The 22673-nt window shown below is 43.0% G+C and overlaps 1 protein-coding gene across 1 annotated transcript in view; it reads right to left on the minus strand.

Moving 5' to 3' along the window:
- pkd1a (polycystic kidney disease 1a) overlaps positions 1-22673 on the minus strand; it is a 69115-nt gene that overhangs the window by 24366 nt on the left and 22076 nt on the right. Inside the window, exons 6-26 of the mRNA XM_056371818.1 lie at positions 22170-22420; positions 21423-21683; positions 21134-21302; positions 20791-20968; positions 18674-18819; positions 17075-17196; positions 16810-16960; positions 15001-15263; positions 14285-14665; positions 13413-13895; positions 13150-13281; positions 12253-12428; positions 11303-11433; positions 8490-11128; positions 7539-7736; positions 7143-7442; positions 6548-6993; positions 6209-6359; positions 3757-3909; positions 2267-2407; positions 317-644 (exon numbers count right to left, since the gene is read on the minus strand). Coding sequence (XP_056227793.1) covers positions 317-644; positions 2267-2407; positions 3757-3909; positions 6209-6359; positions 6548-6993; positions 7143-7442; positions 7539-7736; positions 8490-11128; positions 11303-11433; positions 12253-12428; positions 13150-13281; positions 13413-13895; positions 14285-14665; positions 15001-15263; positions 16810-16960; positions 17075-17196; positions 18674-18819; positions 20791-20968; positions 21134-21302; positions 21423-21683; positions 22170-22420 — 7200 coding nt within the window. The remainder of the gene's footprint in view (positions 1-316; positions 645-2266; positions 2408-3756; positions 3910-6208; positions 6360-6547; positions 6994-7142; positions 7443-7538; positions 7737-8489; positions 11129-11302; positions 11434-12252; positions 12429-13149; positions 13282-13412; positions 13896-14284; positions 14666-15000; positions 15264-16809; positions 16961-17074; positions 17197-18673; positions 18820-20790; positions 20969-21133; positions 21303-21422; positions 21684-22169; positions 22421-22673) is intronic.

The following is a 22673-nucleotide window of genomic DNA, read 5'->3' on the forward strand; positions in this document are numbered from 1 at the left end:
ATATATATATACTATATACACACACGATTTTCCTTCATGTGTGTACATATTTCATATATGGAGATTCAACATATGTACATGTATAATATTTGTGTATGGGCATCTCTAAATGTAAATTCTGATCTTATATGTTAATAAACTGTTTGGTTGATGGCATTAAAAAGTCAATCTCTTTGTTTTGGAGTCGTGGTGGGTTTGTTGCATCCCTACCAATGTTGAGACCAAACCTACGCCCTTGGCCAAATTAACTTCTGCTCAGGGCCCCATAAAGGCTTGGGCCGGCTCTGCAGGGAGGTCACACCTTCCTTCTTCCTACCTGAACAGTTGAAGTGAACCCGGTCCAGCAGTGTGCGTACCCTCCAGCCTTCAGCGTCCCCGTCCCCGTCCCCATACTCCACTCCTGCTTCCCCTCCCCCTCTCAGGTGACACTCTCCACCAGCCGGGGGCATATTGTGATGCAGCGTGATAGAGGCAACACCCTCACCATCCAGACTGCCATCGGTCACGTGCAGGGTGAAGATGTAAGAGTCTCCGTGGCGCAGGACACCCTGCCGCAGCACCAGGTTCATGCCGTCACTTCCTGTGGTGGTGGAGGAGGAGTCCAGGACCAGAGTCTCGTTCTGCAGAGTCATGGCACTCCAGCGCTAAGAGACAAAGAGAGAAAGAGATTTGGTAAAATATAATTTGTAATTTCCTCAGAAGCATAAAGTCAAGTAGACAACTTAAAAACTTTCAGTAAAGGTAAGGACAACTTCTTGTTTCTTTTTTTTATTTGTTTTATTGTTTGCCTTACTGTGATTGTTTTAATACACACCAAATATCTGTAGCCAGAACTCAAAGGCAGTGTCAGTTTGATACCTGAATGGTTCCTGTGGTCCAGAAACCAGGTTGTACTGGTCCTAACTTGATTAATCTAACTTGATCAGTGCATTTTTTTGGTTAGCAGGTTATGAAAAAGGGGGAGTTGGGTTGGGAACAAAAGATACATAATGGGTGCTAAGCAGCTTTAAAGGAATAGTTGAGCATTTTGGAAAATACATATATTCACTTTCTTGTTGAGATGAAACGTTGGCTTTTGTCCTGATTAAACAAACAAGATATAACATTTTAATAAGTGAGCTTTAGAAGTGCTGGTAAGTGGATTTTCTTTTCTTTGGACAGAGCCAGGCTGGCTGTTTCCCCCTATTTCCAGTCATTGTGTTGAGATCAGCTAACCAGCTGCTGGTTGTAGCTTCAAATTTAGCATACAGACATGAGTGTATTTTCTAAAATGTGAAACAAAAATTATTATTGGTCCAAAGAGACCTGAAAAGACCTTGCAGCTGTATACAGAGAACTTTGACACATTTGAGTCTTTTGTATACATATTAAGAAGCTTACTTCCCCAAGTAAGAAATATTTCTAAGGTCAGACTTCTTATGTTTTGAATAATGTTGAGAAATGACTCCAAACTTTTATGTTGTCGCCGGTATACTGTATACTGTATATGTACAGCCTCCATTGGCTGTCAGTGGATCTTAGGATTCAATATAAAACGTTTGTTATAACCAGTTTATATGTTCATATTGTAACTTAAAGTCTCATAGGTTGGCTAACCAGTGTCTCATGGATGTTTGAATCCATACAAGTTTTACATGGAATTAAAGAGGCTGAAACTTGATGGAAACTGAACTTGTTTCCAGTTGAGGCTCTTCTTTGACTCCTCTGTTGAAATATATGCATGGTGGACCACTTTCCCATGAAGTGGTCTCAGACTTTTGGATCCCACTGTATGCAAAGCAAACCAGTATGGAAACTTAAGTACAGTTGAACTATTTTAAAAAGTAAGCTAGGTTAGTGTACAGCTGAGTCATAGTCAGTCAGCTGGCATGTGCAAATTGAGGACCAGTGACTCAACTCAAGTGTTTTGTCTTTCAAATCGTTTCCCTGTGTTAGTAAGGACATAACATATTCTCTCTGGCTCCACTTGTACAATGACCTCATTCTCACACCCACACACTGCCTGCATCACAAATCCCAGGGAAAGTCTGAATAAAGGAGGGGGAGGAGAGAAGGTGGAGCAGGAGGAGGAAAGGGAAGAAAAGGATCTGGAAATGTTGACTCCACTGTCACTTCTGTGGTGCAGTGACCTCATTTTGCTGAGACACAGATTTAGTTGGGTTGTATGCTTGTGCCTTTCTCTATATATGTGTGTGTATGTGTGTGTGTGTGTGTGTGTATGTGTGTGTGTGTGTGTGTGTGTGTGTGTGTGTGTGTGTGTGCTTACCCCACGGTGAAAGCCCTGGCAGTTGGTGCAGGTTCCTCTGAGGTAGACGTACGAGTTCTGGCTGACCTCGTAGATCGACTGGGCCTTACAGGACACACACTCCAGATACACCATGGGAATGTGACCGCTCTGTACAAGCACCTGTCACACATACACATACATGCAATGTGAAACAATGGCATGGGGCACAGTCTCTCCAAACAGAAAGTAATCTTCCCAACCACCTAAAAACAAACAGCAAGCATTCATCTGCTCTATGTAATCTGTTATGTTTTGTTTCTTCTCATCTAATAGACTAAAGGCTCACTGTATTTTGCTGGGAGCAGCAATGCCAAGATGTTGAATTGTTAATCAATGAACCAGAGATGTCATCACAAACATTTTGGAGAATAAATAGATGATGGAGAAGGCCGAGAACTGGAGATTTTGAGTGCAATTATTCGTGAAAGAGACTAATTGTTGTAATTACATTGAATAATGTGATTGATTAATATCAAACGAGTAAAAAACGTTCTGCAAAACTTTTTGATATACTCACAACCATCCTAGAGAAATCTCTCCACATATAAGACAGACAGGCAGTATGTGACAATACATGTACATGCTTAATATCAGTGTGCATTTGTAATTAAGCACGACTGAATAGATGTTGAAAATATTTAACATCCTTACTGTGGAATTGATAAAAGCTCACCACATTAATACTGGGACAATCAATAACAACCATGACCACTGCTTGAACTACATCTTCCCCTGTGTTCCACCATGAACAGTTTTTTCCACTCTGATTTTTATCCTGCTTGGTGTGAGTCACAAATAACAGAGCCCTAATATGGACAGCAGAGGTTGACTTCCCGATTTTAGAGTTTTTTGTTGTAGCTGAGGGCAAAGAATGAGTGTAAGGCTGATGACAAATCACTTCTAACATGCTCAACAACACTGCTGACAGTATGATATATGAGCTCTCCTGTAACCCTAACCCAAAACTGACAATCATATACTGTACTCCACAAAAAGTGTCCGAGACCTTTATTTACCTCAACTGCAGAAGGCAAGAGGCCTTTATTTGAGGCTGGCTTTCATCAGAGGCAGGGCTTCATTTCTTATTTGCTGTTTGATAAGTATATTTGTTTTATAATCCCTTCAAATGAAAGAGGGACTCCTTGTGACATCACAGCTTGATTACTATCAATGATGATTTCTTACCTTGAAATTTGTCAGATTGCTTATTAGAATAACTGTTAGAAGCCTGAAGACGTAAAACTACCTCATATTTCACAAGAAAAAAACATCGACTACAGATGAATACCCAAAAGTTAATCACATTTGTGTAGCAGAACATTTTCTTAATTCTTTTTAAGACAATCTATTAGTTTGTGAGCCTAAACATTAATCTAGTGATCTAGTGGAGCGCTTCTGCCCCCCAGGTTGGAAACTACTGACTTAAAGCATGCTTGTATTCATGTGTGGAGGAGCCTATGTACACTTACAGTCTGTGTGGTGGACTCTGGTGCCATGCCGTCCTTGCTGATGGTCAGTTTGAAAGTGTATTCGACACCTGCCTCAAGCTCTGAGCCGGAGATTCCCAGCACTGGACCGCTGGAGCCCAGGCCAAAGTTCAGGCTGGAGCAGTGCTCTGGGCCCTGCAAGCAGAAATTGGAAGGGAGAAATGAGGCCATAATTGTAGCAATTATATCAATATTGATATAACTTCACTATTATCACAACACTGATATTAATACAAGAAAAAGACATACATGTGGCTACATTGTTACTTATGTACGCACTTATTTGTCATTTCAGTAAAGGCATAAAAAAAGGTTAAGGGGCCACTATGAAATTATGATAATGGGTGTGGTTTGAAGGGGCTGTGGTTGTAAAAGGCGTGGTTTGTAGAGTCTACAAGGCACGCACAGTAACGTCACTGTTTTACAGTCCAGCATAGGCAAGAGCAGAGTGCGCCTGCAGCAGCCACTTCACTCGGGCTCAGTGGGATACGGTGACAAGGTAGACCCCCAACCTCTGCTAATATAAAGTCTTTATACTTTTACACCGTAGTTGTTCCAAACAGAGCGAAATGGTGACTCATTAATCCTATTAGGCTATGCATTAACAACTTTGTGCAGCCTATTCTGTACACTGCCCCAATACCTACTCATTTCACAGTAACTACTCAGGTTGGGCATCTAATCAAACAGCTAGTAGGGGAGTAGACAATCATTGTCCTTTCAATTCAGCACCACATGAAGAGCAAAACAACACAAGTGGTCTCATTCGTTGTACATTGTTTGTGAACATCTGTTCACACAAAACAAACATCTGTGCATCATTCATTCTCAAATTATAGCAATTTATTTATCCGACATAACTTGTGAATTAATGAAGCCAAAATTTGCAAGTGAATGAGTCACCACTTTAGAACATTTGGATGTTAATGGAGAGCCTAAGATTAAAAATGAAATGTTTATTTTCTCAAAAACGGTACATGGTACAAGACAAATGTTTACTTCCCCTTCACAAATATACTATATACAAACAAATCAAAATGTTTTTATTAATATCTTAATATTCTTTAAATCTTCTTGTTTGTGAAGATGTTATGAAGGTGGATAGTCGTATAATAAAGACTGTCACAACTGATGTCATTTTGTTGGCAGTGCCCAGCTCTCCTTTAGAGAAAAGAGAAAAACATCAACCTTTTGTAACATTGAATATTTTTTTCTTTTTTAACCAACTCTATTGTGTTCGTAATTGTACTTGTATCCAAGGTCAGGACAGTGTAGGACATTTGATAAACTGTGTTTCTGTCTGCTTCTATCTCTTCAACTTTGAGTCCTTCTAAATGAATATACAACTCTGTTTGACTCTTTGTGGTCAAACTTATTGCCCTTCAACATGTCTCAGTACGTTTTCTTCATTAGCAGTTCTCTTTATCAGCAGCTTCGCACAGCTGTGTGTGTGTAATGTGTGCATGTTGTTTACGTTCAAGTGTGTAATTGTCAGGGTGGAGAGCAAAGCGCCATCTCTAAACAGTTACATAACCCTTTAAATGTCTGTCCGCTTAGATGTGCAGACACACACACACCAAAAATGTCTATTTGGACACACCCATCCCATTGCATTTTATATTGTGGTCTTTTGCTGTACAGGCAAAATGTGTTCCCAATGCGCGCGTGCACGCACGCACACGCACGCACGCGCACGCACGCGCACGCACGCACACACTCAACATTAAAGAGGCACACTCACAAACTGTGCTGAACTGAGTTCTCTTCACATCAATGCTGCCAAGCCTCTCAGAAGGCAGTTACAGTACTCAGTCAGGACCAGATGACCATTACGTAATTTTTCCACAATCTCCTTTGCAGAATCAAGTCTGTCCTCCAAACTCTGTCTTATGAATTCACCATTAAAAAGTTTGAAAGTGGAGTTTGGTTTGACAATTCAACACTCTTTTATTTCTATTAGATTCAAGCCAAATACTGAGGAAACAGTGAGAGACTGAGAGAGACAATCCTGTCTAACCACAGGAGCAAAAGCAGAACAGCACAGAGCTCTGTTGTACTCTGCTTCTACTGTACTTGTAGCCTTTTAAAGACACCACTTGTTCATTCACTATTCACTAATCTGCTCAGAATATATGGACTTTGTAAAGTAGTAAATTCTACATAATGTATGCTGCATAACATAGCCACATTTTAATGTAATACTTGGTTCTTTTTAGACACCCAATGATAGCATGACCTTCAACAGGTTACCCACTGAAATCAAACCTCTTAAAACAGAATGAAACAATCCACACGCCTGGCGAGGGATTGATTATACGATATATAGTGTAATGTCATGGTTTGTGAGAACAACAGAAACTGCTAATTTAACAAAAAGAAGCAATTTTTCAGTTATAATGTGTGAAATCATCTTTTGCTTCATGCCTGCCCTTACCTTTGAGGTACTTTGACACTCCCAGTTGTAGTGGAGTAGTGACTGGCTGTCTGGGTCCAAGTTAGGGTCGTAGGACTGCTCCGCACTGAGCTGCAGGTCCTGAGTTCTCGACCACACCCTGTAGGTGCCCCCTTCTATAATTGGCATCAGCCTGAAACCGGTTAAAAATTAACATAAAATAGCAATGCAAATTTCGAATTCAACTTGTCATTTTAATGTCACACTGCATCAAACTGTGCATCACTAGCAGTGTTATTAATTATTTAGAATCCATAAATAAAGGGGGGAAAGTATGTGATCAACAGCTCTACAGGGAAAATGATGTGTTTCTCTACTGACCTGGCAGCCATGACACTCAGCTGCAGACAGGCAGCCTTCCTTAGCGGCACACCTTCATATGACAGAGAAAACACCAAGCTGTAGTTCCCTGTTGCCAGAGCCATCTTAGGCAACGATAGCTGCAGCCGCCGCACATCCACCTCAGTTGAAAGGCGAATTACTGGGACAGGCAAAGAGTGAGCGGGCTGAGTCACCACTCCAGAGGGAATCCGGCCATGTTGGTCATTATCACAGGAGGGTGTTGAGAGGATCTGCCAGAGGTACTGAGCTCCATAGCGTACACAGCCTTTCAGATCCACACTGGCCTCCACCAAAGTGGGCTGGGATCGCCAGATGGCCAGGCGGGGGGCTTGAACCACCTGCACCTCCGGTTCCTCACACTCTAATACACTGATGTTTACCTCCACCTGGGCCAAAACCCAGCTCACCAGGTTACTGCAGTTCGCCTAGCAAGGAGAAAAAAAACAAGCTTGTGAAATCACAAAACTGGAAAGCTTTCACATACAGCATCTGTCCGATTAATCTATCTCTTGTTTCAAGGATCAACAAATAGATAATGGATCTACATGGAGTAATGTAATTCAAAGGAACATACTTGGACCCGGTAGTGTCCTGGGTGACTGTACTTATAACCCACAGTTGTGGTGTTGGTGTGAACTGGAGTAGAACCGTCACCAAAGTCCCACAAACACTCCACAGGATTAGACCTGGGTGTGACAGAGGCCATCAGGGTTATGGTCTTATTGATGAAAGTGTCCTGAGGAGCTGCATACAGGACGGCAGCCGTCAGCCGATTCTGCACTAGGATGTGCCTGGTGATGTTCTGACCGTGCAGGTTGTTGAAGGCCTTCAGGTAGATGGTCAATAAACCTGCCTCTTCTGGCATGTAGGACACCTGAGGATGGGTTGATTCATTGACATACATCACCACTTGTGCACCTTAACAGCTGTTTTGTGATATTCAAAGGCTGTAATATTTAAGTGAGCTGACCTCTTTGCCGATACATGATGCCTGATGGAGGTGGTGCAGATCAAAAGTCCACAAGAAACTAACAGGTTTGCCCGTCTGGATGTTGGCCACAAACAATTTCTTCACGCCAACAGGGATTGCTGTGCAGCTTCCCAAGATGGAAAGTCCACGCACCGGCTCCATCACCTTAACCTGGACCTGCCGCCTCTTGGAGCTCACCTGGATTGTCACATTGCAGCACATAAAGAGAAGTGCTCTGTATTAGTTCGACTATATTATCTTCATCTTGTTGACATCAGAGTAAAAAAAAAAGAATAATGTAGTCATGATTTGATTTAAAATATTAAATGTTTGAGTAGAGACGTGATTAACTTGTCTAATTATTCTGATGACATACTGTTTATTTTCGTAGAAAATTGGCTGCCGCCAATTTTCAAACACTCAACATACAGGCTTCATGTGAAATTGGGCTTAAATACGCATTGGAGGGGAGGATGACAACAAACATCAACAATATGCTCAATCATATGTTTCAGAGAACAATTCAATTTTACACATGCTGTACTGACTCAAGGTCTCTCTGTGAGGAGCAGAGTGCAGATAATTAAAGTCACAGACTATGATACCATGAGGGATCTACTGTGTGTGCCAAGAATAGTGTCACTGGATTGTCAGCATAAATGTGTAAACATGCCCATGTTAGGCAGTGATAGCAGACCTTATGTTTTAACACAGAGAGTGGCATAAGTAGAAAATTATTTTTCATTGGTAAATGCTCCCACAAGCTGTACATGTTTTAACACAAGTGAGTGAAAGCTGAGTTATAGTTAATGTGATAGTCTTGTAGGAATGACTGTTTTTAATGTTTAAAATGTATATTTTTTTCTTCAGTAAAAAAATGACCAGCCAAAGCATCTATATTGTACTCTCTTATTTTGTATATTGTACGTTAATCATTTCCTTTCACTTTACCTGGTTGTGAGCAGTGAGATTCACCATGTAGTTATCCACTCGAGTGAAATTGTGGACATGTGTGAAGATGTGGTCATAAGTATGGTTGGGCTGAAGGGTGACAGTGGCATCTCCACTGATGCTGAGGATAATACAAACGTCCGAGCCAGCTGCCATGGAAATGGTGAACTCCACCTTCTCACCGACTCCTGCAATCTTTGTACTTGCCCTCAGCTCCAACCCCTGAATCTTGTCCTGAACAAAGAACTCCCTGGAGATCGCTTGCACACTGACATCATTGGTGGCATTCAGAGTAACAATGGCTGGCTTTGGCTCCTGGAAAATCAGAGAAGTTTTCCTTCCTGTGTCTGTTCTTCCTTCGAACAGCCACATCCACGTCACATTGGTTCCTGTCAGGACCTCTCCCTGGAGCGAGACACTGACACCTGTTGCCACGTAACTCTGCTCTGTCACATTGGTAGCTGTGAACCTTAGTCCAGAAATTACTTCCTGGACACTGACCATCTCTGACACAATCTCTGAGCTAACTTTATTGAAGACTTCCACAGTTACTAGTTTTTGGCCAGGACTGATGAAGGTGTGGGTGTTCCAGGGCTTGTTCCACGGCAGAACATCCCCATTCACAGACCAGCGGTACTGCAGGTCCGAGCCCTCCATAGTCAAGACTGTCAGGTTAGTTGGAGCATTGACTGCAACTGGGTTGTTGCTGATCTGCAGGTACACGCCTCTGGCTTGTTCCAGGAAGTGGATGGTTCTGTTGACAGACAGCTGGCCCAGGAGGTTGGCAGCCCGGAGAAAGATGTCACATGGACCTGGCGTAGAGAAATTCACCTCCACACTTTTCCCACTTATGTTGAAGCTTGAGCTGACTGGGTCTTGCTCTCTGATGAGGTTCCAGGTAAAAGTCATGTTTGTTCCTTCCTTTAATCCTGCTTGAAGGTGGAGAACGCGGTTTGTAGCAAAGCAGCAACCGTCCACTCCTGTGCCTCCGCCTCCTCCGATGTCCTCTGCTAAAACCTGCAGTCCCTCAAGTTCACGTTGGACAAACAGGAAGATACTCGCTTGTGCTATTCCTACATCGTTCTCCGCTGTCACAATGATGTTGAAAGTGCCAACAGAGCGAAAGGTGTAGAACATGGTGTGGGTCCCTGGTATTGAGGTGCAGCGGTCGCACAAGATCCAAGAGAACCGGACACCATCTCCTTCCTCCATTTGGGCCTCAAAGTGAACCGATGCATTTAGAGGGACATTTATCAAGCTGGCGTTGACAGTCAACCCACGGATTGGTTCGAGCACAGCAACAGGTAAAGTAGTGTGGTTTCTGCTTACTGTGTTGGCTGCTGTCAGTGTGATATTGTAGTTTCCTGAAATGTTGTAGGTGTGGTGCGTATTCTGGCCTGTAAGCACATTTCCATCCCCAAAGTTCCAGGTGTAAGTGACATTGGAGGCCAAGGAAGAAGTTGTGAAAGCATATGGTGCTTTAAGCGTCAGGTTGTTGAACTTAGTGCCATTATGTTGAATAACAATTGGTCCTACTGGCATCAGAACCTCAATCACAACACTGGTATTACTGGTGGAGATGTTATTGAAGACAGTGACTGTCACCATGTAATGACCCGGGTTTTTATACATTTTCTCAATATTCCCAGAACCATGAATGAGCATAAGGTCTTCCTCTCTGCCAAAGTCCCACTGATAGCTGTAGTTAAACTCTGGCTCAGCTCTGACCTGGAACCGGATCTCTTCTCCAACAGCGTAGTGTGATTTCTCAAGGGCAAGGCTGATGTTGGTCAAAGCTGGCTGCACACACACCAAGCTGAGATGGTTGGCCTTGGTGGCTCTGTTGACACCACTGGAGAGAAGCAGGGAGAGGCGGTAGTTCCCAACTGTCAAGTAGGTGTGTGAGACCCTGGGGTTGCCATGGTGTGTCTCGTTGGGGCTTCCGTCCCCAAAGCACCATTCATAGAGATGAGCCGATTCGTTACCGGAAACCCAGGCTAGAAAGTTGACAGGGGTCTGCTCTTGGATACACCCGGACGGCTCCATCCTTATAACTTGGAACACAAACACCTGCACCGTTAGGATTGTCCAACCAACGCTCACAGCGTTCGCAGCAGTCACGTTCACTGTGTAGTTGCCATCTTTGATGTAGCTGTGTGACACATTAGGTTCAGATGTAGAGTAGACAGTGCCATCACCCATGGAGAATGTCCATGTGATGTTATTACCTGAAGCAAGGCGCGCCCACACTGTAGTAGGACTGTGAAGCTCGGTGGGAGAAGAGCTTTCGGCTACTAGTTTTTCAATCTCCTCATATACAAACATCTCAGCACAAGCCTCTGTAGAACTGATGGTGTTGTTTACCGATACACAGATATTAAAGACGCCACTATGTGCATAGGTGTGTGCCACACGGCGACCTTGCAGCGGAGCTGAACCGTCTCCAAAGTGCCAGTCATAGTGAATTCCATAGGGTGAGGGCAGAGGGTGAGCCTCAAAATCGGCTGATTTGCCAGCAAGGAGGAGTCGTGGCTCTGTTTGTATATCAACACGAGTGAGGATGCTGTAGACACTCATGTTGATGCTCTGACTAATGTTGTCATAACGATTGGACACGGACACCAGCGCGGTGTATATTCCTGTACAGAGAGAGGGAAGGAAGAGAGGGCAAGAAAAAGGAGGTAAAATTATTTATATGCCACTGTCTACCCACGCTCTTAAGACATTTTAACATTGCTTAAATTGAAACAAATTGGTTGCCGCTACATTACTCATTGCTACTACTGCTGATAGGTAGATGGGTGAGGGGTTACCTGGCTGAGAGTAGATATAGGTGACATTGTTGCTTAGGAGGACCTGGTTGGACGAGTCTGGGCAGAGGAGGGCGGAGTCGTAGGGAGGCTTGTATTCAAACTCCTTATATCCCCCATCACCAAAAGACCATCTGCAGCGTAACAAAGACAATGTAAAACCATTAGTAGAGGAGCTTCAGAGAAATACATGGAGGTTAGATGAATAGATGCACTGATAACCATTTCCGCCCAGCCACCCACGCGCGCACACACACGCGCGCACACACACACACACACGCACACACGCACACACGCGCGCGCGCGCGCACACACACACACACACACACACACACACACACACACACACACACACACACACACACACACACACACACACAGTCACTAGGAATCTTCTCTGACGAGGCAATAGAGGGTTTGGACGAGGAGAAGTGGAAACTCAAAACTCAGGAAGCCTCTCTGGACCAAGAATGGTGAGAGTGGAGGAAACTAAGTGAAAGAGTGCACCACAGTTGGGAGGGTGGGAATGCGAAAGAGGGAGGGAGGGAAAAGAGCAAAAGAGAAAGAGTGGAAGAAAAAAGAAAAAAAAAAGTACAGGGGAAACAGCCGAGCAGAAGGGAAAATTCTTGTCAGCAATCTGCTTTAACCACACGGTTATAAATCCAAGGCTCTGCATGGTATGACTGCTGCAGTGTTATTATGGCGCACAGGAAGATGAAAACAGAGAAAAGAGCAAAGAGAAAGAGAGAGAGAGACAGATAGAGGAGAAGAAACAAGCAGCCAAACACAAACAGATGCAGTGCTTGTTTTTGTCTTAAAAATAAATAGAATAGGAGACAGAGAGAAAAAGAGGCAGCTTTTTATTATACTTTCTGTTTAAAAAAACACTAGACAAGATATATCTTATTTGCTCAATGCTTCTTTCCATCTGCCCCCCCCCCCCGTCTTCATACCGAAAGGTGGCAGCCACAGACATGTCCACGAGCACAGAAGTGGTGAGAGTCTGAGTGGAGCCCTGAGGGACCACATCTGGCACACCCTTCACTGTGAGGTTGGCCATGGGCTGCAGGCGGTCTACCGTCACGTTGAAATGCTCTGTGAGGGTGCTGACATGGTTCATGGCCGTCACCTGAAAGACATGACACACAACCAGTAAGATGGCTGAAGGCAGTGGATAAAAACTTGAAAAAGTGTTGTTGGTGTTCAGGTCTCTTGTTAATTACACACTAACTATTTTGATAATTGATTAATACAATAGAAAAGGTTTGAAAACATCAACTCCGACTCTGGGAACTTTCTCACAGTTTTCTGACATTTTCTAGACCAACAGTTAATTGACAATAATCAGCAGATTGCATAATCAATGATCCAGGAAGGTCTTCAAGAAAACCAAAATGCTAATAACTCTGGTGATTTTAGAGTAATACAGAGAGCGTTGTGTTGACCAATTTTAACATATGACAACTGTGTTACTACAGAATAATCAATTCGGGCTTGTATGTGCAATAGAGTTCTTTCTTTCAGATGCAATTAACAAAATCTAATCTTGTAATTACTTAAATTAAAAATTGTCTGATTACAAATGGAAAACCTTCAAGTTAAACCTTACTGTCCAAATTCTTAGCACAAAACAAAAAGCTGCAGAGTCACAGCTGAAGTTGTTTAATATGCACACAATTTGTCACTGTTTGTGGATGCCCCATTAAAAAGCTGGATATTAAAAACAAACCTGTCACATATAAACCTAATCCAAACAATTAATATTCCTGCATGCAACAGGGGAGACAGTTTGCAAGTACGAAAGCAATTTGACTAATGTTGAATTCACAGTTGAGTTGACAGAAACGCACTGTGAGTTTATAGACTGCGGCATGCTGGTAGATGACGTTGAGAACAGTGTTGTAATAGGTGAAGTAGGGCTTGTCATCCACTGTCCATTTAAATGTGGGACTGGAGCCTTCAAGCACGGATGCTGTGTAGCTCTAAAACACACACAAACATATAAACTTAGATATAAAGACGTGATTAAAAAAAAAGACATATCAATATCAAATATGAATTCTTAATAGCACAACCTCACACCAAATAAATGTACTTGGGAGCAAACACTTACCACAACTGACTCCATCAGCACCCTGTGTGCAGGGTGTGGCTGCACCACCAGTCTTCTGAGGGGCTCCTCCAGGTGGACGACCATAATCAGGCTGGCCTCTGTCACGTTGTTGTGGGCCTCCAGCTCCACCTGCACCGGACTCCTCTGCTCCTCTACTCCTAGGTTCAGGTCCAGCACTGCATACAGGCTGGGCTCGGCAGCTTTGACCCCAGACCCTGCGCTCGGCCCGGGCCGACAGAGCGACGGGCTGGACGAAAACTCTGATGGACATTCTGACTGGAAGATCACGCTCCGATTACTGCCCCGGCGAGAAGCCTTTGTTACGTAGCGAGACTGGACACAGAGCAGCAGGCGGGTGTCGTTGGGCTGCAGGTACAGGGTGCCATTCTGAGGAAGGGGGTGTAGGATCGTCAAGCCCAGAGGGGGCACTACCCGCAATGGGCATGATGCTGAGGCTGGGTATGATGGCTCAGCAGAAGTCACCTGGATTTGATCAAATTACATTTGGTCATGGTTACGAGGTCAATACAACAGATGTACCAATATAGGACAAATAATTTTACAGACACTTGATGGGTGTTGATTGATTAGTATGTGGTGACAAAAAATATTATGGAGATAAATGGAGATAAATATAAAGATAAATATAAAATATTTATCTCCAAATTATATTAATCTCTATAGACAGATTTAAACATAGAAGATCCTATTACATGTAATTTCATCCAAAGCAAAATTTTAAGTTAATTGCATTTTTACTTTTACAGAAGAATTGATACAGTACATGTTTTACAGTCTTATGTGGCCTCCTCATGTATGTTGATATCTGCCAGATGCATGCTGGGATATGACATGCTGCTTTGATGTCTTACCAGCAGGCTGTAAAGTCCAGGCTGGGATAAACCAGCAGACAGCTGTGCTCCCTGCAGCTGGGTCTCACTGTGTCCCACATAGAGCACTCTGACGGGGCAGACTACTTCCTCCAGCCACCCTCCCTCGCCATCCTCCACCAGTACCTCCATGTCAAGCTCCGGGTCAGGCAGAGGGTCAGCGTCAGGGTCAGCCAAGCTATCTGTTGTCTGTCTTGTGTTGTTGATCCAAAACCACTCCGACTGGTTGAGGGCTAAAACAGGTTGTCGCCACGGTGAGTGTGGGGAGGACTGGCAGCGGAGTAGGGAGGCGGGTCCAGCATCGTGCTGCAGGGCAATGACATCACCACGGGAAACCAGAAGGTCCTCCAGTTGCTCTTGAAGCTGGGAGCAAGAGGGATCAGGAGAGTGTAAGTTACAGGCAAATACAGATGAAAGTCAGGTAGATGAACATAATATTGCACATCACCAACTGTGTGTCTTCTTTATTTAATCAAAACTTAATCTGCTTCTTTTTGTTGCAGTCAAATGGCAGCCCTTGCACAACAGCTGCAGTCCGTTAATTGTTTATCCTATCCGGCTGTAAACACCCTCAAACTAAAGCTGGCCATCATCAAACAGTCATCGGACATTTCTTCTGGGATTTCTGTATTTCCAAAGCAAAAACACTAAAAACTCTGTCCCTGTTTGTGTGGAGGCAAAAAAGTAAATCTCCTCACCACTACATGTGCAGCTGGTCCTGCTGGTAGAGTGAAGACAACCTCATTTTGTAGGGTATAACGGGGCCTCAGCGCCCCAGGGGGCAGGCGGTGAGCGTGGGTGCAGTTAGGACAGGAGGATGGCTGGCAGGGACTAGAGAGGGCCAAGCATCGCAGTTGGAAGGGACACCACTGCTCTGCTCGGGGACAACAGGGTGGATCACCAGTCCTGGTGTCATTTGGGACACAAACGGCCACTGGAGCGCACACTGGACCTCCACAGCCTGAGACACAAGATGCCTTTTGTTTAAATCATTCATTTTTTATTGAAGTTAGAACATAACACACAAAAGAATACAGAACAGACCAAATGTTAACTTTTCCTATTCCCTTGACTCTCTGTTTCTCATTATGCTGCAGAATGACCCTGAATGTCATATTATAATTACTGGATTATTACTGATGCATCACCGTGTAGCAGCATTTTAATATTGTATCTAGTGGAAGTGGAGCTAATTTTATCTCCACCCATTTAATATGTAGATAACTATTATTATTTAATAAGCAGATAACTATTTTATACACCTTTGGGTAGTATGCTCTAGGAAATTGTTTCATGTGTTTTGTAAGTAAAAGTAACTATAGCTGTTGAATAAATATAGTAGAGCAAAAAGCACAATACTTTCCTCTGAAATCTAGTGGAGTAAAAGTATAATAGTATTTTTCTTTTCACCACCTGCTGTAGCCTATTCATATATGCTTATTCCTTATTCTTCTTAATGTATAGTAATAGTTATATTGTAAATAAAATTAGACAAATTGAATTAAAACACAAAGTGATACTTTAAGGAAAAGTACAAAAACACCAGACAAACAAATCTGGATCTAAAGCTGATGCGTCAATGTGGCCACTTTACATCTAACAAGAATTATGGTAAGGCAATGAATTACTGGATGAAGATTAAATCAAACAAGCAAATCTCTTCAGAACAATGCCAAAAAGTTGTAACTTGGGTAATGTCAGTGTGAAAGATCTGAGTGTGTGTGTTTTGTGTGTTTGTATTCGGAAGATAATTAATGTGCTGGGCTGATATCCACCTTCAAGTGGGGTAGGGCAAACTTGCTTTCTGTATAATTAATAATCCAGATGCATAATCTCATTATCTTTATTGTCTCCTACTGCTGCAGTCACAAAGGTTTACAGAAAACGTGCACCTAGATCTTTAACAAGCTGCTCGCCTCTCTGTGGATTTCTGTTTCTCACATCTTTCACGTGCATCTGCTCTCTGCTCTTCTGTCTGTTGCACATCTTTGCTGCTATGTCTCAGTGGAGATGCAGAAAAAAAAACACAGAAAGCATCTCAGTCTTTTGTGCCATGTGCCACGCAGTGTTGCAGTAATGTGTTGTGTATCTGGACAAGGACAGGAAGGAGCTCAGAAGGGAGGTGACCTTGATTGGTCTCATTTCCCTCTTCTGTTTTGCCCTACTTTCCATTCAAACTCTTCTTTCATGTTCATCTACCTAACAACTTTAGACAAGGCTGGTTGGTGTGTGTGTGTGTGTGTGTGTGTGTGTGTGTGTGTGTGTGTGTGTGTGTGTGTGTGTGTGTTGTGTGTGTGTGTGTGTGTGTGTGTGTGTGTGGGGATGTTTTTGTCTGACAGGAAGTGTGGGTGCAGGTGGCTTATAAGTTTTTTTAACACCTGCTGACACTCATCAGAAATGTGCAGATGTTTTTTTATGCCAAGTCAGTGTTAGTGTGTATGCGTGTGTGTGTGTGTGTGTGTGTGTGTGAGAGAGAGTGTGTTTCTGTGCTTTTGTGTGCGACTCACTGGGTAGCAGCAGGTGCAGGCCGGGATAATGACAGTGAGGCCTGTAGGTCTGGAATCGGACGTGGATTTGTGAGCTGAATTCCTGAGTGACGAACTCAAGGGAGGACAGACGACCTGCCTGAACAAAGCTCAGAGATGGGAACAACAGCATCTGAGTCGAGAAAAAAATTTGGGGAAATAGAGAAAACATATAAAGAATTTGACTAAAGAAGGTTTGAGGAAGACAATACGATGTTTAAATGAACAAGCTGAGATTCCTCCTCACCTCTATGCCACTGCTGGGAGGTTGTGGAGCAGAGAGCAGAGCGGCTGGGGCACGGAGTAAAGGATTATTGGAGGTAAACACAGCCAGTCCCACCATGTAGATCCCTGCATCTGGAACACGAACTGTAGTGGCAGAATCAGAATTAACTCAAGGTGACAAAGGAGGAGGAAAGATTGAGGGATTTAAAAAGAGGAGAGAAGAAAGAGGCAGCGGAGGCAATTTATATGAAATGATGGAGCAACTGCAGTCGACACAGACTTGAGAAGAGTAGAGAGAGGAAGAAGTGAGAGAGAGAACAACCCTCTGAAGAAACAAGCCAAACAAAGCCAAAGGAAGAACACCTTGGTAGAGCTAGAATGTATCTTCTCATTGCAGACTGACACAAACGCAGAGACAGAATCAAAGAGGGACACGACCAAAGAACCGCAATTAAACCACCAGGCAGGCAGGTAGGCAGTACTCACAATCACACGCACACACACACACACACACAAACTACAACTTGCCGCACATCTACAATGAATTTAATGCCATGGCACTGAATTCCTGTTAAGCTTTGAAGGCATCTAGACAGTGCTGGTTTCTCTGACGACTGTTGTACATATTTTGAGAGGAGTTCGGCCTCATCAAGGCCCTTCCTATCGAGCAGGCTGATGTCGTCAGTCCGGCTTAACTTCTGCTTGAGCTACGTCAGCACCAAATGAAGTGTTACATCAAATGTTGTTTTAAGTTAACTGCAGAACACGTTCTATTCCAAGATGATAACAAAGTCACTGGCTTTCCATTTTCCTGGCACTGCAGTGGGTTATTTTGCCTGCATCCAGCAATACTTATTCCAACTGAGATTGTTCCCATGTCTTAACATATGTTTAACACCGACTCACCAACATTATGTTGTCCACTTAACATCTAGATGTGGTAAACACTTATTTTGTGTTTGGACATTCAAAATGGCAGCAATTTTACTGCAGCAATCAAACATGATTTGTACTACGGTACATATAAATACTTTAAAGAATTAGGCTATGAAGGGTGCTTATTTTCTACAGCTTTCAGAATTGTATGGCCCATGGAAATTTTAATAAATGTAATGTTTTAGTCCTTGACAAGTGCTGTATATTTATACAGATAAAAATTAATTCTGTTCCTTCCTAACCATCTAGTCTGAAAACGTGATCAATCACAGAGACAAATTTGTCTCAGAATATTATTCTGATGTAATCATAGTGCTGAAAATGATGGAGAACGGTCTCTGGATGCTTCTTTCACAAGGAGCAATTTGTATCAATGCCAAGTGTGCTCCAATTATAAATGGTGCTTCAGGGATTCAGTCTTGTGCTTGTGATTAGTTATGAAAAAGGCTGTTTATTTCTATGCTTGTTTGTGCCAGTTAATTTACATAGAACTGATAGTGAAGGCGGCTGAAATCTCAGGTCTTTGCCCCAAACAACTTAGGCACAGAGAGATTTAAGGAACACAGTGTTTGTATTGAATCTGTGCCTCAGTTTTCTTCAGTTTTGAGTGTGGATTTCTAGGTATGTGAACAGCTTTACATTTTGTGTGCATGTGTCAGTGTCACTGTGAATGTATGGAGCTTACCTTGAGGCCTGTACTGGCAGACATAGGCACGCTTGGCATTGCGATGTGGCAGACCCTCCTCTCCCTCTTGTGCCTCTGAGCCGTTTACCCAGTGCAACTTGCCTGAAGAGTTGACATCACTCAAGCCCAGCCACACACCTCGCTCCCTGCGGCAGCAACGGACAGGTAACACACAGATTAAAATGACAACTGCTTGACATTTCGCTTTGTGGCTGCTGAGATCTGGAAAATTGTCTCCTTCACTTGAAACATACAGAGAAAGACACAGAAACAAACATTACCAAATGTAAGAAAAGACAAATTCCACATGAAACTATCTAAGGACATACAAGCAATTCAATGGTAAACAATAATAATAATAATAAAAACATCTTGCATGTCCTTGTGAATATGATCTTCCTGTCAGACAAGGAACAACACTCCACACAAACCTCCTTACACAACACCCAGGCTTGAATCATTTCAACAATCATTTGAATTAGGTCTCAATAAGTGACAATGAAGTTAGTGAATTATGTGCCAGCTTGCCTTCAACAATCAATGATTGCAGGAAAGAGAAAGCATGAAAATGGGATCTGATTGAACCCCAATGGGATGTCACAGAGGCGATGTCAGATATTTAGCATGTCCCTGTGATTGCCAAATTGGGTTCTCACTCCATGAGTCCACTAATGGACTTCCCCCCCTCACCCCCTGCCCCTGCTCCCACTTTTCTTTCTGTCATAAGCTGTTAACTGAAAACAAAATGCCCCCCCCCCCACCAAAAGGAAAGTCGCTGTGTGTGCGCAATGATGTACAAACAAATGGCAGAAAATGGAATCAAGTCCATGTCAAAAATTTCACAAGCTATTTCTCTGTCTTGTTTTCTTTCTTTCTTTTTTGTCAGACTTTTCTACACTGGCCGACGACTCACATCTGAGAAAACGACATCTAAAAGAGTGGACAAGGGTTAAAAAATACCAGCAGAGGGGGAACAAGAAAAGGGGTCTTTGTAGCAAAAAAAAAAAACCCCACAAGGACTGATTAAAAAAAAAAGAAGATACTTATATAAGCGAGGGGGTGGAGAAACACGAGCAGAGGAGAGATGGGATAAGCTCCATCTGCAGCAGGTGTTTTCTTCCCTCATCCACTTTGAGGGCAGGGTCTCTACCCATTAACACACACACACACACACACCATGAACTGTGGACTCCTCCTCCCAGGGTGTTAAAGTTACAATGCAGCTGTGCTTTTACAGATGTGTTTTTTGCAACCTTCTCTGACCTAAACACCAAACACTGGTGGTCTGCAGACCAGCGCAAGGTCAGATACTTTTCTGTTGTAACAAAGCCAAAGCCAAAGCCAGAGTGACGTCCACATATAGTGCATCATACAGATGTGCAGTACAGACAGCAAAGAAACATTAGAGTATTTGTGGAAGTCAAAGCTAATCCCTATGGCTAAGCCTGATGTCACGATCTGTGTGCATGTGAATATGCACTATACTATGTGAGAAAAAAAGCGTTAAAGCATTTTTACACGGTCACAGAATAAACAAAAACAAATGAATAGATGACAAACTCACTTAATCCATGCAGCAAAATTCAAGGTATGAAATTCATAAACAGTGAATAATAAATAATGAAAAGTACTGCCCTTAAAAACAGCCTCATGCCTGAACAACACATGCCTAAACATACAAACAAAAAGAGGCACATTCAATCAAATAAGCCTGAAGGTTCACACAGACATGAAGAGAGAAGCAAGAAAAACACGTTTTACACACATCCCTATCCAAACCATGCACTTTTGAGATTGTCAGTGATTGAAAGTTCAACATCTGTTTTGAGTATTTGTTGTCTGTTTCAGTGTTTCTTTGGCTGTCGCTTCTGCAAACAGACTGCAACATGGTGAGAACTATTAACTTTGTAATGCAAACAGGGATGAAGCATTGTGTCACAGAGCTGGCAGGTAATCTGTTCTGTACCTGCCAACTTTTTGCAGGGCCTGGTCTCTTCTACTGATACCGTATGAATATTGAAGAGCATTAACATGCATAAACATACAACAGTATAGCATAAAATCAGAGGGATGCTGGGGCCCCACTTCTGCTCTCCATACAGGCAGAAAACACTCACTGTGTGACTTTGTGTGCCAGCAGGTTACGCAGTGCATCAATCCTGACTGTTGCCAGATCCCCGCCGCGGTCAGAACACTGTTGTCGAGCGTCGGTCCAGCTCATCTCCCCTGGAACTATCTGGAAACAGTGTGAGGACTCGGCTTGGAACACCCCGTCTTTTGGACAGTGAGGCGAGGCTGGTGGACGACAGACATGAGTCACATGATTTCCCAGATCTTTTGAAGACCCACTTGCAACATCATGGAAAGATGTAATTACTATTTTATTACTAAAAAGATGACCTTCAAAAAACTTGAGCTGACCATCAGCTGCTCAGAGCTCAGAGTGTTGATGTATCTTACCTTTGGCAACTTGGACACCATCCTTTGTGATCTTCCAGTCGACATCCACGTCAACAGAGCCCCAGCTGACAAGTGTGAACTCTAGGCTCTTATTGGCCACAGCGAGAGGTGGACAACGCAGCTCCAGTTTAGGAGGAACTGTCACGATCACTTCTCCGCGTGCAGAGGTCTGAGCATGCATAGAAGTCACAAATATATACGACATAATACTTCAAACATTGAGAAAAATACCTGTTCTTTTATATCGTTGAGAAGAATAAAAAATGATTTCCTATTTTTTCTCTCTCACCTCCTTGTGTCCAGCCCAGGCCATCACACTGACTGGATAATGACCTGGAAGTCCATATTTATGAGCTGCTGTGGTCACCCCTGTTCCTGTAGTGTTGACTCGAGATGAAAGGTCACCAAAGTCCCAGGACAGCGTCACCGGACTGACAGAGGAAGTGGCGGCCAGACTGATGTGGTCATGAACACTGAACACTGGGAGACGCTTCAGTGAGATCGAGAAGTCCACCGCAAACACATCATGAGCCAGAGTCCACCCACATTTCTGTGAATCGAAGGAAACCATGTGAGGAAGAGGAGGTTTTTAAAAGTAAAATAAAATGGTTTTTACAGTTAATTGTTAAGATGTTTGTGGTTTCACTATTATTTTTTATGGTTTTAAATAGAAATGTGGTTTTAATGAAACTTATGAACTTCTCCAATTTAAAATAAACAAATCTTAATTTTCAGTCTGAGTATTGAATAACTTCTCTTGAGTTCCTCTGTAAAGCAATCCTGCAGGAAACTGAATCTGAGGATGTAGAAAAGTCATTCAAGCCACAGAGGGAAGTTGTTGGTAGATTATAGGAAGGCTTAGAGGAAATCCTGAATGATGTGTTTACACACGAAGAAAAAAACCCAGAGAAAGAGGCTACACAAAGGGAGGTCTCCATTACGAGCTGCTCTTTATGATGCAAACACTAAACATCAGAAGCTCTTGCATTGCAATGATTATTATTTGGGTCCACGGTGTGCTTGCTGAGCTACGTACCTTCATAACATGGGGGTTTGTGCATGCAGCAGAACACTGAGATTCACTGATGAAATTGGGCTCAGAGTTTGTGCTGCAGAGACACTCATGCCTTGCCCCCAAACCCCCATAGCGGTGTGATGCAGCAAAACACACACTGTTACACTGTTCACGTGTAAAATTTCCGGGTGTGGAGGAAGAGAAGATAACAAGCTCACTCCGTCCCCCTGCTCCACTGCTGCTGTCCTCAAGACAACCTGCATAGTTTAGACCTGAAGACGAGACGGAGAATTTAAGGGCTTACTTAATATAACTTTAGGACATTCCTTATACATACATACATTGTCATCTATAATTCTAACCAGCATCAGACCATCTCTGACAGATGAATGGTTTATTTTTATAATTTCTGAATTTCACAATGATTGCATAATACATTAACATTATTTTTGTCCTTTGATGTGAGTTTTAAACCCAAAAGCAACTAGTAAGTATTAAGCCTGCTTGCTTATCATCAAACATGCA

Source organism: Seriola aureovittata, chromosome 3 (assembly GCF_021018895.1).
Source record: "Seriola aureovittata isolate HTS-2021-v1 ecotype China chromosome 3, ASM2101889v1, whole genome shotgun sequence".
Taxonomy (NCBI): Eukaryota; Metazoa; Chordata; class Actinopteri; order Carangiformes; family Carangidae; genus Seriola; species Seriola aureovittata.